The 13,311-nt window shown below is 39.0% G+C and overlaps 2 protein-coding genes across 4 annotated transcripts in view; one reads left to right on the top strand and one right to left on the bottom strand.

Annotated features, from left to right (window-relative positions):
• LOC124148338 overlaps positions 1-994 on the bottom strand; it is a 109,741-nt gene extending 108,747 nt beyond the window's left edge. Inside the window, exon 1 of the mRNA XM_048386731.1 lies at positions 883-994. The gene's annotated coding sequence lies outside the window, so the exon portion shown is untranslated. The remainder of the gene's footprint in view (positions 1-882) is intronic.
• LOC124148384 lies at positions 954-13,077 on the top strand. Of its 3 annotated transcripts, none has more exons than XM_046519470.2 (4): positions 954-1,089; positions 8,034-8,141; positions 10,753-11,022; positions 11,842-13,077. In XM_046519470.2, the coding sequence occupies exon 4, from the start codon at positions 11,866-11,868 to the stop codon at positions 12,529-12,531; it is 666 nt and encodes a 221-aa protein (XP_046375426.2). In that variant the 5' UTR covers positions 954-1,089; positions 8,034-8,141; positions 10,753-11,022; positions 11,842-11,865; the 3' UTR covers positions 12,532-13,077. The 3 variants fall into 3 exon arrangements, with proteins under 3 accessions (XP_046375426.2, XP_046375417.2, XP_048242706.1); XM_046519461.2 differs by having other exon boundaries at positions 10,708-11,022; XM_048386749.1 differs by lacking the exons at positions 954-1,089; positions 8,034-8,141 and having other exon boundaries at positions 10,689-11,022.
• Positions 13,078-13,311: the final 234 nt, after the last annotated feature.

Genomic DNA, 13,311 nt, shown 5'->3' with positions numbered 1-13,311 from the left:
CATTGTTCACTTAGTACTTATCTCATCCCAGTTATTGGTATGTACAAATATGACAGATGTATATGTAACATTGTATCACTGTTTGAAAGGGATACTTGAACAAAATATACTACTCTTCTGGTAGGGCAGGGTCGGATAGGCGTGGCCTTCTTACACATGACGTCACAAACACAACTGAAACTGCAAATCTGCCTAAAGAGGACATACAAAACACAGGGAGCCTAATTATACGAACAACGGAAAAACTCATTGGAAAGTATGACACTATTGTATTTAAAAAATGTGTCTTTGCTGTAAGTCAGTAGTTTGAACGTGTGAACAAATGTTTCCTCGAATATAACCTTGGACACACAAAAGCATACCGCATTTCCCACAGTGAGCCAAAGCTATTGTCACTTTTTAACAGATTATGTCGATGAGATTCGTCTTAAGATTTTTTAAAATTTTATATTTACAAAGTACAGAATAATGGCTTATAAAATCATGTTGGGGCATACATGTTTAATGTGTACCGTATATCGCTGTGTTTAAAGCGACCCCACGTCGCTAATAGCCAGACAGGTGAATCAGTGATATATCTCAGCTAGAGAACAAGGAGCATGTCGAGCAAGCTGTCGACTTCTGATAGAACCAGTCATCAGAAATCTGAGTATGCCCTGATTATAAAGCAATTACATCATTAGTGATGTTTAGCTATCCATATTCATTAAAGAAATACCTTCTAATTCCAAGAATAGCATTTGATATCGGAATTGTGCTCTTCGGGGAATAACAAAACATTTCATAATTGATTATTACAACTGGTTTGCATGTACATTGGATGACAAGATACACTTGATTCAATACCCAGTACAAGGGCAGGTTATTCTGTAAGAAACCTACCTTCCAGGCGTGAATAGTGTACTGTACACACTTGACCGCGTTGTGAAGGGATCGCTTCAACACTGGGAATGAAGAACCTACCTCGCTTATGAGGTGTACGGACGAGTCCATATGCGTAAAGGGGCTGCTGTTCCGGGTCGTCGTTGAACTGAAAGGAGATTGGCAGCCAAGCTTTGGGTGTCCGGGTCTAGAACAGTAGTTTTGAAGGTGAGATTGGTTATAGATTGGTATGTAAAATTCACTCCACATATCACAGAGTGGATGTCACAATGTAATGGGAAGTACAAACTAAATCAACTGCTTGAAGCTTATGTGTTTGAAAGCAGTTTTGATTACCGTATTATACTTAAAGAGATGCACACAATAATGTCATAAGTGAAGGCATATTCAAATGCTAGATAAAACTGTATAAGCGTTTCTCCAGTAGATAGACAACGTATGATAGATTAGAGAGATACATGATATATTCATATCACAGTGCACACACAGATTTCCTTACAAACATTACATGATATATAAACGTAGCCTGTGTGTTCTCCAATATGCAGAAATCATCTGGTTGCAGCATGTTGTATCATTTTCAGCATTTTTGGATAAATGCTTAAGATACAACCGATTCTTGATGAAAGATGATAAATGTCACTGCATTATCGGTTTTAGTTTCTGTATTTCAGTACGAGAATGTCACAAAAAATATATGTATTTAGTCAGTAAACAGTTGAAGGTTTTTTTATTAAATGCTATATGGGAATACAATATGGAATAGGAAATGTATATATTTTAGTTGGAGGTCCTTCGTTATGTTCCATATGTATTCTTATTTAGAAATGCCTGCACAACTTTTCTCTTCTAAAAATGTTCTCACAGAAAGTTTAATCAATTGCTGTAGGACATCAGGTCAGTACATTAATATCAGGCTTGTTCGGTCCGCTGTCAGGTCGAATGTAAAACTGCGTGGTACTGCGTAGAATATGAGTGTAACCTGTGAAACGGTGTGACTCTGTGTGGTATTGTGTGGAATGGAGTGATTCTGTGTGGTATTATGTGGAATGGAGTGATTCTGTGTGGTATTATGTGGAATGGACAAAGACAAAGTATTAATTCGTTAAAATCTGTGGGACTCAACAGTTCTGAGCTACATCCAGCTACCAGTGTAAAAATCTGGTTAAGAATGATATTAAAAACAAGTTTTTACGGCTGCGAACTGCTCCTTGATATTAAGGGTCAAAACATTAATGTCATTGAACATACTCAACGCTATTTCGCGCGAACTGTACAAGGACTTGATAAAAGATCTCCATCAGAATCCACTATTGCTAATCTTGGGCTTTGGACAATGATCGGCTATATCGATAACTGTAAACTTCAGCTGCTTGGCCGCTTATGTAACTTAACCTGTAACAGTCTTGTTAAACATCTTTTTTTGCGCATACATTGCAAATCCAACTAATCCTAAATCTGTATGTGGAGATTTATTATCAGTTCTTAACAAGTATAACCTACGAAACAACCTTTGTACATATGTAAGCTGTGGTGTATTTCCTACAAAGAGAAACTGGAAGCAACTGGTAAATAAAACCATTCATGAATATGAAGAAAATATGTGGCGCAGAAAAGTTTCTGTCAATACAGGTCTTTCACGCTTCATGCTAATACACACAAAGCTTACTCACCATATATTATGGCAACTAGCATATCAGTACCCAGAACAGAGGTCAAGTTTAACATTTTGTGTTAGAGTTTCATCACGTAACAAAACTTCCAGGGACTGTTTATTGTGTAACAAGCATGCCTTTGATTATGATAATCACATCATATTACATTGTGAAGCTCTACTGCAGGAAAGAAATGAACTGTTTTCAACCTTTATTGATCTGCTTGATGTTGAAACCTATGTCCAGTTGGAATTACAAGATGAAGAAGATATGTTGTCATTTTTCTTTGGTGCTGATACTCACTTCTCACAATGTATTGATATAGTTACATGGGAATCTGTTATACTGATATTTTCTGCTTATGTACTTACACTAAAGCCTTACCTTGATTATGTCATCTGATCTAACCTTTTGTACTGTGTGAATGGCATGACACTGGTGCTACTGTCTTTTATTGTATATATGTACAGGTAATATGAGTTTGTGTGAATACGTTTGATTAATTATGTATAATCTTCGGATTAACTTCTGGAGGAAATAAAGAATCTCTCTCTCTCTCTCTCTGGTTGCAGCATGTTGTATCATTTTCAGCATTTTTGGATAAATGCTTAAGATACAACCGATTCTTGATGAAAGATGATAAATGTCACTGCATTATCGGTTTTAGTTTCTGTATTTCAGTACGAGAATGTCACAAAAAATATATGTATTTAGTCAGTAAACAGTTGAAGGTTTTTTTTATTAAATGCTATATGGGAATACAATATGGAATAGGAAATGTATATATTTTAGTTGGAGGTCCTTCGTTATGTTCCATATGTATTCTTATTTAGAAATGCCTGCACAACTTTTCTCTTCTAAAAATGTTCTCACAGAAAGTTTAATCAATTGCTGTAGGACATCAGGTCAGTACATTAATATCAGGCTTGTTCGGTCCGCTGTCAGGTCGAATGTAAAACTGTGTGGTACTGCGTAGAATATGAGTGTAACCTGTGAAACGGTGTGACTCTGTGTGGTATTGTGTGGAATGGAGTGATTCTGTGTGGTATTATGTGGAATGGAGTGATTCTGTGTGGTATTATGTGGAGTGGAGTGATTCTGTGTGGTATTGTCTGGAATGGAGTGATTCTGTGTGGTATTATGTGGAATGGAGTGATTCTGTGTGATTAATTATGTATAATCTTCGGATTAACTTCTGGAGGAAATAAAGAATCTCTCTCTCTGGTTGCAGCATGTTGTATCATTTTCAGCATTTTTGGATAAATGCTTAAGATACAACCGATTCTTGATGAAAGATGATAAATGTCACTGCATTATCGGTATTGTGTGGAATGGAGTGATTCTGTGTGGTATTATGTGGAATGGAGTGATTCTGTGTGGTATTGTGTGGAATGGAGTGATTCTGTGTGGTATTATGTGGAATGAAGTGATTCTGTGTGGTATTATGTGGAATGGAGTGATTCTGTGTGGTTTAATGTGGAATGGAGTGATTCTGTGTGGTATTATGTGGAATGGAGTGATTCTGTGTGGTATAATGTGGAATGGAGTGAGTGTGTGTGGTATTATGTGGAATGGAGTGATTCTGTGTGGTATTATGTGGAATGGAGTGATTCTGTGTGGTATTATGTGGAATGGAGTGATTCTTTGTGGTATTATGTGGAATGAAGTGATTCTGTGTGGTAATATGTGGAATGGAGTGATTCTGTGTGGTATAATGTGGAATGGAGTGATTCTGTGTGGTATTATGTGGAATGGAGTGATTCTGTGTGGTATTATGTGGAATGGAGTGATTCTGTGTGGTATTATGTGGAATGGAGTGATTCTGTGTGGTTTTATGTGGAATGGAGTGATTCTGTGTGGTATTATGTGGAATGGAGTGATTCTGTGTGGTATAATGTGGAATGGAGTGAGTGTGTGTGGTTTTATGTGGAATGGAGTGATTCTGTGTGGTATTATGTGGAATGGAGTGATTCTGTGTGATATTATGTGGAATGGAGTGATTCTGTGTGGTATTTTGTGGAATGGAGTGATTCTGTGTGGTATTATGTGGAATGGAGTGATTCTTTGTGGTATTTATGTGGAATGAAGTGATTCTGTGTGGTATTATGTGGAATGGAGTGATTCTGTGTGGTATAATGTGGAATGGAGTGATTCTGTGTGGTATTATGTGGATTGGAGTGATTCTTTGTGGTATTATGTGGAATGGAGTGATTCTGTGTGGTATTGTTTGGAACGGTGTGATTCCGTGTGGTATTGTATGGAATGGTGTGTTTATGTGTGGTATTGTGTGGAATGGTGTGATTCTGTGTGGTATTGTATGGAATGGTATGATTCTGTTTGGTATTGTGTGGAATGGAGTGATTCTGTGTGGTATTGTGTTGAATGGGGTGATTCTGTGTGGTATTGTGTGGAATGGTTTGATTCTGTGTGGTATTGTTTGGAACGGTGTGATTCCATGTGGTATTGTTTGGAATGGTGTGTTTATGTGTGGTATTGTGTGGAATGGTGTGTTTATGTGTGGTATTGTGTGGAATGGTGTGGTATTGTGTGGAATGGTTTGATTCTGTGTAGTTTTGTATGGAATTGTGTGTTTATGTGTGGTATTGTGTAGAATGGTGTGGTATTGTGTGGAAGGTTTGGTTCTGTGTAGTATTGTGTGGAATGGTGTGTTTATATGTGGTATTGTGTGGAATGGTGTGGTATTGTGTGGAATGGTTTGATTCTGTGTAATATTGTGTGGAATGGTGTGTTTATATGTGGTATTGTGTGGAATGGTGTGATTCCGTGTGGTATTGTGTGGAATGGTTTGATTCTGTGTAGTATTGTGTGGAATGGTGTGTTTATATGTGGTATTGTGTGGAATTGTGTGGAATGGTTTGTTTCAGTGTAGTATTGTGTGGAACGGTGTGGTATTTTGTGGAATGGTTTGATTCTGTGTAGTATTGTGTGGAATGGTGTGGTATTGTGTGGAGTGGTTTGGTTCTGTGTAGTATTGTGTGGAATGGTTTGTTTATATGTGGTATTGTGTGGAATGGTGTGGTATTTTGTGGAATGGTGTGATTCTGTGTGGTATTGTGTGGAATGGTGTGATTCTGTGTAGTATTGAGTGGAGCGGTGTTGTATTTTGTGGAATGTTTGATTCTGTGTAGTATTGTGTGGAATGGTGTGTTTATGTGTGGTATTGTGTGGAATGGTGTGCTAATGTGTGGAAGGTTTGGTTCTGTGTAGTATTGTGTGGAATGGTGTGTTTATATGTGGTATTGTGTGGAATGGTGTGGTATTGTGTGGAATGGTTTGATTCTGTGTGGTTTTGTGTGGAATGGTGTGTTTGTATGTGGTATTGTGTGGAATGGTGTGGTATTGTGTGGAATGGTGTGATTCCGTGTGGTATTGTGTGGAATGGTTTGATTCTGTGTGGTATTGTGTGGGACGGTGTGTTTATGTGTGGTATTGTGTGGAATGGTGTGGTATTGTGTGGAATGGTTTGGTTCTGTGTAGTATTGTGTGGAATGGTGTGTTTATATGTGGTATTGTGTGGAATGGTTTGATTCTGTGTAGTATTGTGTGGAACGGTGTGGTATTTTGTGGAATGGTTTGATTCTGTGTAGTATTGTGTGGAATGGTGTGTTTATATGTGTTATTGTGTGGAATGGTGTGGTATTTTGTGGAATGGTTTGGTTCTGTGTAGTATTGTTTGGAATGGTGTGTTTATATGTGGTATTGTGTGGAATGGTGTGGTATTGTGTGGAATGGTTTGATTCTGTGTAGTATTGTGTGGAATGGTGTGTTTATATGTGTTATTGTGTGGAATGGTGTGGTATTGTGTGGAATGGTGTGATTCCGTGTGGTATTGTGTGGAATGGAGTGATTCTGTGTAGTATTGAGTGGAACGGTGTTGTATTTTGTGGAATGTTTGATTTTGTGTAGTATTGTGTGGAATGGTGTGTTTATATGTGGTATTGTGTGGAATGGTGTGGTATTGTGTGGAATGGTGTGATTCCGTGTGGTATTGTGTGGAATGGAGTGATTCTGTGTAGTATTGTGTGGAACGGTGTGGTATTTTGTGGAATGTTTGATTCTGTTTAGTATTGTGTGGAATGGTGTGTTTATATGTGGTATTGTGTGGAATGGTGTGATTCCGTGTGGTATTGTGTGGAATGGAGTGATTCTGTGTAGTATTGTGTGGGATGGTGTGTTTATATGTGGTTTTGTGTGGAATGGTGTGGTATTGTGTGGAATGGTGTGGTAGTTTGTGGAATGGTTTGATTCTGTGTAGTATTGTGTGGAATGGTGTGTTTATATGTGGTTTTGTGTGGAATGGTGTGGTATTGTGTGGAATGGTGTGATTCTGTGTGGTATTGTGTGGAATGGAGTGATTCTGTGTAGTATTGTGTGGAACGGTGTGTTTATGTGTGGTATTGTGTGGAATGGTGTGGTATTTTGTGGAATAGTTTGATTCTGTTTAGTATTGTGTGGAATGGTTTGTTTATATGTGTTATTGTGTGGAATGGTGTGATTCCGTGTGGTATTGTGTGGAACGGTGTGTTTATGTGTGGTATTGTGTGGAATGGTGTGGTATTTTGTGGAATAGTTTGATTCTGTTTAGTATTGTGTGGAATGGTTTGTTTATATGTGTTATTGTGTGGAATGGTGTGGAATGGTGTGATTCCGTGTGGTATTGTGTGGAACGGTGTGTTTATGTGTGGTATTGTGTGGAGTGATGAGGTATTGTGTGATTCTGTGTGGAATGGTGTGATTCAGTGTGGTTTTGTGTGAAACGGTGTGATTCCTTGTGCTATTGTGTGAAACGGTGTGATTCTATGTGCTATTGTGTGAGACGGTGTGATTCCGAGTTGCCAGTTGCCTCTTATTTCCCGGTACGTTACATTATCCCCAAAAGCGTACTTTCGATTTGCTTTCCAAGTATCAAGTGTCACAAAGTGTATGTGTCAGATACGTTAACAAATTGCCATATCCAAGCACCAATAAAAAAGAGTTACACATTATATCGCACTGACATCTCATAAACGTTTTGGAGACCTGTCAACTAGCTACATATAAGGACAATGATGTAGGTCAGTGCAACTCCCGTCACAGGTACACGTTGATCGCCTATGGGTCAGTTGGTAGCTCTTTCCGAGAAAAGCGTGACGTGAAACACGTAACACAAGTGTCGTCACTGATTTTCAGTGATCCAATTTATTTTTTTATGATATAATATTCAATGCTATTTTTGCCATTTGATTCTAGAAGATCGAGACTGGTTATTCTCTAGCATTGATGTTTTACATTCATGGAATATAACTTACTGGTATGTTTAGATGTGCATAATATAATAATATGAAGGTAAATTAAAGTGACATTTAACGTCGGATCGGTATTGTTTCAGCCATACAGTAACCCTTTTACAAAACATTCATGCAGAAGCATAAACTATAATACAAATAGTATTATCAGTGATATATTGAGCATCACATACATTTTTATGCTTTCTAGGTGGTTAACATGGAGTGCTATGGGTGTGGCATTGAAAAACTCTCTAACGAGTATCCTTCCATGAAACTCACGACAGAGTGCAGACATCCACGATTTTTCTGCATGAGGGTAAGATGGCAATTCTTTATGCGGCAGTCAGTAATATTTCAGATATATTATGGCGTGTGATAGTAATATGGAATGTTATTTTGATTCTTTTCCACTTAAAGGATGCGACATTTGTCAGTGTTGGAGGAGGCACAAGATGATTTTGAATTCATTATTTTAAAACAGTCTGTATACAGAAAAATATTTGCAAGTGTTCAAATAAATACCAGGTTAGATCTATTTGTCTGTTCTTGGTATAGAAAGGGTGGGTCAGTTTTAAGTCTGTGTAGTTTTAGCCAGCACCCAAAACGATCACATGTAAATCCCAGAGATGAGTTGGAAACGAGGACGATTGAAAAGTTTCAATAGATTTTGTCCATGTCATTCATATATGTAGCCATTTAAGAATGTTATGTGAAATGATGACTGATATATTCTTAAATATATCGACCAGCAATGCCGTTTTAACTCTACAGTTCACCCGATTTCAGTGGTTAATACCTGTAGCTCATGCAATCAACTACTGGTTTCTGTTCCAGGCCTGTCGTACGAGGCGACTAACGGGATCGGGTGGTCAGGCTCGATGACTTGGCTGATGATTGACATCGTATCCAAAATTGGTAGATCGATGCTCATCATGTCAATCACTGGATGGTCTGGTTCAGACTATTATTTACAGACCACCGTCATATAGCTGGAATATTGCGGCTTTAGAAATGAACAAACAAATATCGGCGGCGATTTTTTTAGATCAAATGAATTTTCAGTTATTCATTTCATTAAAGACAAGATATACTCTGCAAAAAAGAAATGTCAAAGTGATTTTATGTGTATTCATATATCATATAAATAATCAACAGATTGTTTAAAGTCGGCACACATCATTCCCATTGACCCAGGTTCCATATGGCAACATGGAACAGTAGATTTTTCAAGGGACAAGGCCATCTGTTCTCAATATCTTGTATGGACACCATTAGAGTCCAAAACTGACTAACGTCGTCGTCCCATGGAAGCAGTCAGATACCGAATTGTGGTCTGGGGAATGTTGATCCGCTCTGCCGTCAATGCTTGTGCCAATTGTCGGATGTTCTGTGGTTGTTGCTTACGTACTCGAAGTCGTTGATCCAGTGCATCCCATAAATGTTCGATTGGGTTTAAATTTGGAGATCTGGAGGCCCATGGCAGGACCTGAAGGTTGTGATTCTGAAAAAGTCTGTATTCCGTCTTGCCGTGAGAGGTCGAGGGTTGTTGTATTGGAAAATGACGTTCGCTGAATGCATAATGGGACGTGTGGCCGAAGAATATCATCCGTGTAACGTTGTGCCGTTAAATTCCCCAGAAAATGCACCAAGCATGTTCTACCGGTGTAGGAGATGGCTGCCCACATCATCACACTACCACCGCCAAATCTGTCCACTTCCTGTATGCAGTTTTGTGCATAACGTTCCCCACGACGCCTGTAAACGACTACCACCCACAAATGTGACAAATGTGGCAAATGTGGCCACACTCTGTGACCTTGACACCATTGACGTCGCAGCCAACGATACAGGTCCGTCAAAATGACACCCCGAACTGGTCGTCTTGCACAATATACCTTCAGCAAATAAACGGTTCCTCGCGGTCTGGGCTGACATCCCACGCCATCCTGGTATTGCAGTAGTTGTAGAGGTGCCATAGTGGTTCTTTCACATAGCCCTATGAATGTCCTGTGCTTTAATAGTGACACGTGGTCGACCGGATCTGGGAAGGCCTGTTGTCCCCTGTTTTCCAGTCTTGTAATGGTCATTGGTGCTACGTGGAAAAACCTGGCTGCAGCTGAAAATGATTCTCCTGTTTGCAGTCGGCCGATGGCTTTGTTGCGATTGGCTTCCGTCAATCGTGGCATGTTTTCACTGTGAACTTGCTGTGAAGATTATAATGACATGCAAATGAAAACCAAATTACCAAATTTCAGCAGTACCTCATTATTTCCACACTAATCAATCCCAATCCATGTACAAAATTACTATTTCATTTTTGGTATTAATTTTGTATGGATTCGTCAGATATTTATGATTTTACTACATTTGCGTTTCTTTTTTGGCAGAGTATATTTTATGAATGACTTCTTCATTCTATTATGATGTTTTGGTATAGAGCCTTATACTGTTGTCGAGCACGAGTGAATACGAGTAAAAAGTCATATACATCTAATAAGGATTAACAAAAACAACATGAGAGTACACATGACAGGGATTAACAACAAAGCATAATGGTTGATTGATATAGTAACACAGAGAAGCTAATTGGCATTTTTTCGAAAATGATAAGTAACAGTAAAGACAAGATATTTTATGTATACTCTCATGTTGTTTTGGTTTATCCTTATTAGATGCATATAAGCCTATACTGTGCTGTCTTTACTCTTGCTTGACAGCACTATAAGGATCTATACGGAAACCTCGCATCATAATAGAATAAAGAAGTTGTCATCCATTAAATACCTTTTCTTACTGTTACCAACTTCTAAGCAATGCCAATCAAACAGTTAATTCAGTTCCAGCAAATAGTTTAATACCGATGTATGTCCTACTGACTGCAGTGTGTGATCAAGCATGTAGCAGACAACAAGCACTGCCCTTTTAAGGAGTGTGGCGTTGAAGTAGACCCTGACAGCAAGGTGATGAAGATTCTTGAGGCTACACTGAGGGAGATGTTCCGGGAGTACACCTGTGAATACACTCCACCTATGTCACTAGGCGGAGATGTGGTCAAAGTCACCATCTTAACTGGAGATGCAGTGGTCCTGCCCTACAGTGCAGACCTCACAATCCTTCAACTGTAAGACGCCATCAAGAAAAGGTTCAAACATGATCACAGCAAGCAAAAACTTGTGTACAATGAAAAAGTACTGGAGGTAATTGATTTGACTTCTTTTAGGGAAAAGAATAATTAGAAGGTAGTGGCACGAGCAGCTGATCTTGGAGGTGAATCCCAAATTCAGTCTGATCTTTGGTTTGCCAACACTAGATATTATAAGTTGTAGCAGGATCACGAGAGGTACGTGTCCCTCGTTAGGTTTTATACCACAAGCCGGATAAAACCCCATGTACCCCGTGTGATCCTGCTACAACAAATTTATCTAACTTACATATTTTAATGTGACATTGTAAGAGTTAAGAAAAATTCTAAATTATGTTCGATTGAGCGGAGCTTAACTTGTACTATGTCACATGACTTCCATTGACCTGGGTATAAATTAGTTATTCTGCTTCTCAGATATTCCCTCTTGGCGGGGTATGATATTTATTCACCCGCTCTAGAAATTTATTACCCTCTACACAGCATTTTATTAAGATCACATAGATCAATCAATTCTCATCATTCTGACATGGATGTATAAGTGCTCTTGTGTTCCAAGTTCACGATATACAACAAACTGGAATAATGTTAAACTCAGCTCACCTGTTCAGGATATGGAAAACAAAATAAATATTCCGCACACAAAGTGATTTTAAGACAAATGATTACTTTAAAATGAAAATAGTGCTTTTAACATATGTAGGGGGTCACGTTTAGATTATTCATGGTTGATAATGAAAAAGACAATGTCACCATTTATTATTATAACCATAATATTACAGAATATATCATATAGTATGATCACATATATACACATATCTATCTGCAAGAATGCCTACAGAAATGTGTATTTTGCCTCTGCGTTGTATTACAGGTCTATGGCAGATCTCATAAAGAGATGACACTAGCCGACTATGGCATAGAAGCAAATGTCACAATCCATCTGCTTGTCCTTCTGTATGCAATCCCAGATGACCTTGACCATGTCATCTTTGACCTCCACTGGGGCTATCCCGCCAGCGCTGGGGAAGACAATGTGGACTATCTCGATGCGTCATGCTTTGCTTTCAAGAAGAACATCTACGCCTCTGTTTGCGACTTCATGAATGAATCAGAAGAGTCATCTGCAAAAAAAACTCGTTTCAATCTCATGCGCCATGTGAGAACAGATAACGGATGCAGTGCTGCCATCATACACTCTGGTGATCGTATGGATGATACTAATAAACGTGGCCACCACACCATTGAAGTTCACATGAAGAAGATCCCCGAGTCGGTGTCACATCTTATCTTCACCCTGAGCGCCTTCAAGGCCCCCACTGTCTCCAAGTTCCCGAATCCAACACTTCAGTTCTATGAAGCCTCCAATACTAATGCTGACCTTTGCTCTACATCATTTGACAGAGCAATCCACAGTCGAGCTATCATCATGTGCTGTGTGGCTAAAGACCATGCTGGGAAATGGCAGATCTACGACTGTGGAGCAGAGTCCGATGGGTGCGCAGCAGGGTACCTCAAACTGGTGGCTACCATCAAGAAGCTCATGAAAACAGGCATCCTCTAGTTCAGGACACTGAAAGGACCATATCTGCGGGAAAAAATGCCTGAATCCAAACATCAATACACTGCAACTGAATTTATCCATCCTGCACTGCTGTATGTGTGAGATAGTATAGTTTTATGCCACTTTTAGCAATATTCCAGCAATATCACGGTAAGCGACACCAGAAAATATTCAATTCATTCTTAAGAGGGAACATGTGTTTAGTCATGTCTTTGTTTATTCATGTTCACATGAAATGACGTAAAATTTTCACACATTTAAGAAGCACCTTGTTCAATAAAGCAAGCTTTGTACATGCATCCCAATTACCATGTTTTAGTCCCAACTAACCTGAAAAAAATGAGGTGTTCAGGTAATGACCCCGCTTTCATCCTTTTCCTTGTTTGCGTGTTAGATTTTTCTTGTGTTTGTCATGCAGAAAACTGAGTGAGAACATTTGTCTGTGGTAGTTGTTCTTGTGCTCCAGGCGCTTCCAGTGTCAGGATGTTCATCCCCTGGGTACACTGACAATCCAAGACATGGGATATATAAAATAACTTGATTGTTGTTTTGTTTGTTTGTTAATTATTGCTGCACTCAGCAGTATTCCAGCTATATGACAGCGGTCTGTAAATAATCGAGTCTGGACCAGACAATCCAGTGATTGACATCAACTGCATCCACGCAATTTAAATACGATGACATGCACCAACTAAGTCAGCGAGCTTGACCACCCGATCCTGTTAGTCGCCTTTTACGGCAAGCATAGTTGCCTTTTACGGCAAGCATGGGTTGCTGAAG

The sequence above is a fragment of the Haliotis rufescens genome, unplaced genomic scaffold, assembly GCF_023055435.1.
Source record: "Haliotis rufescens isolate VD_foot unplaced genomic scaffold, xgHalRufe1.0.p SCAF_1, whole genome shotgun sequence".
NCBI classification, from domain to species: Eukaryota; Metazoa; Mollusca; class Gastropoda; order Lepetellida; family Haliotidae; genus Haliotis; species Haliotis rufescens.
Note: the sequence above shows the minus strand (reverse complement) of the source record. Positions and strands in the feature narration are given on the sequence as shown.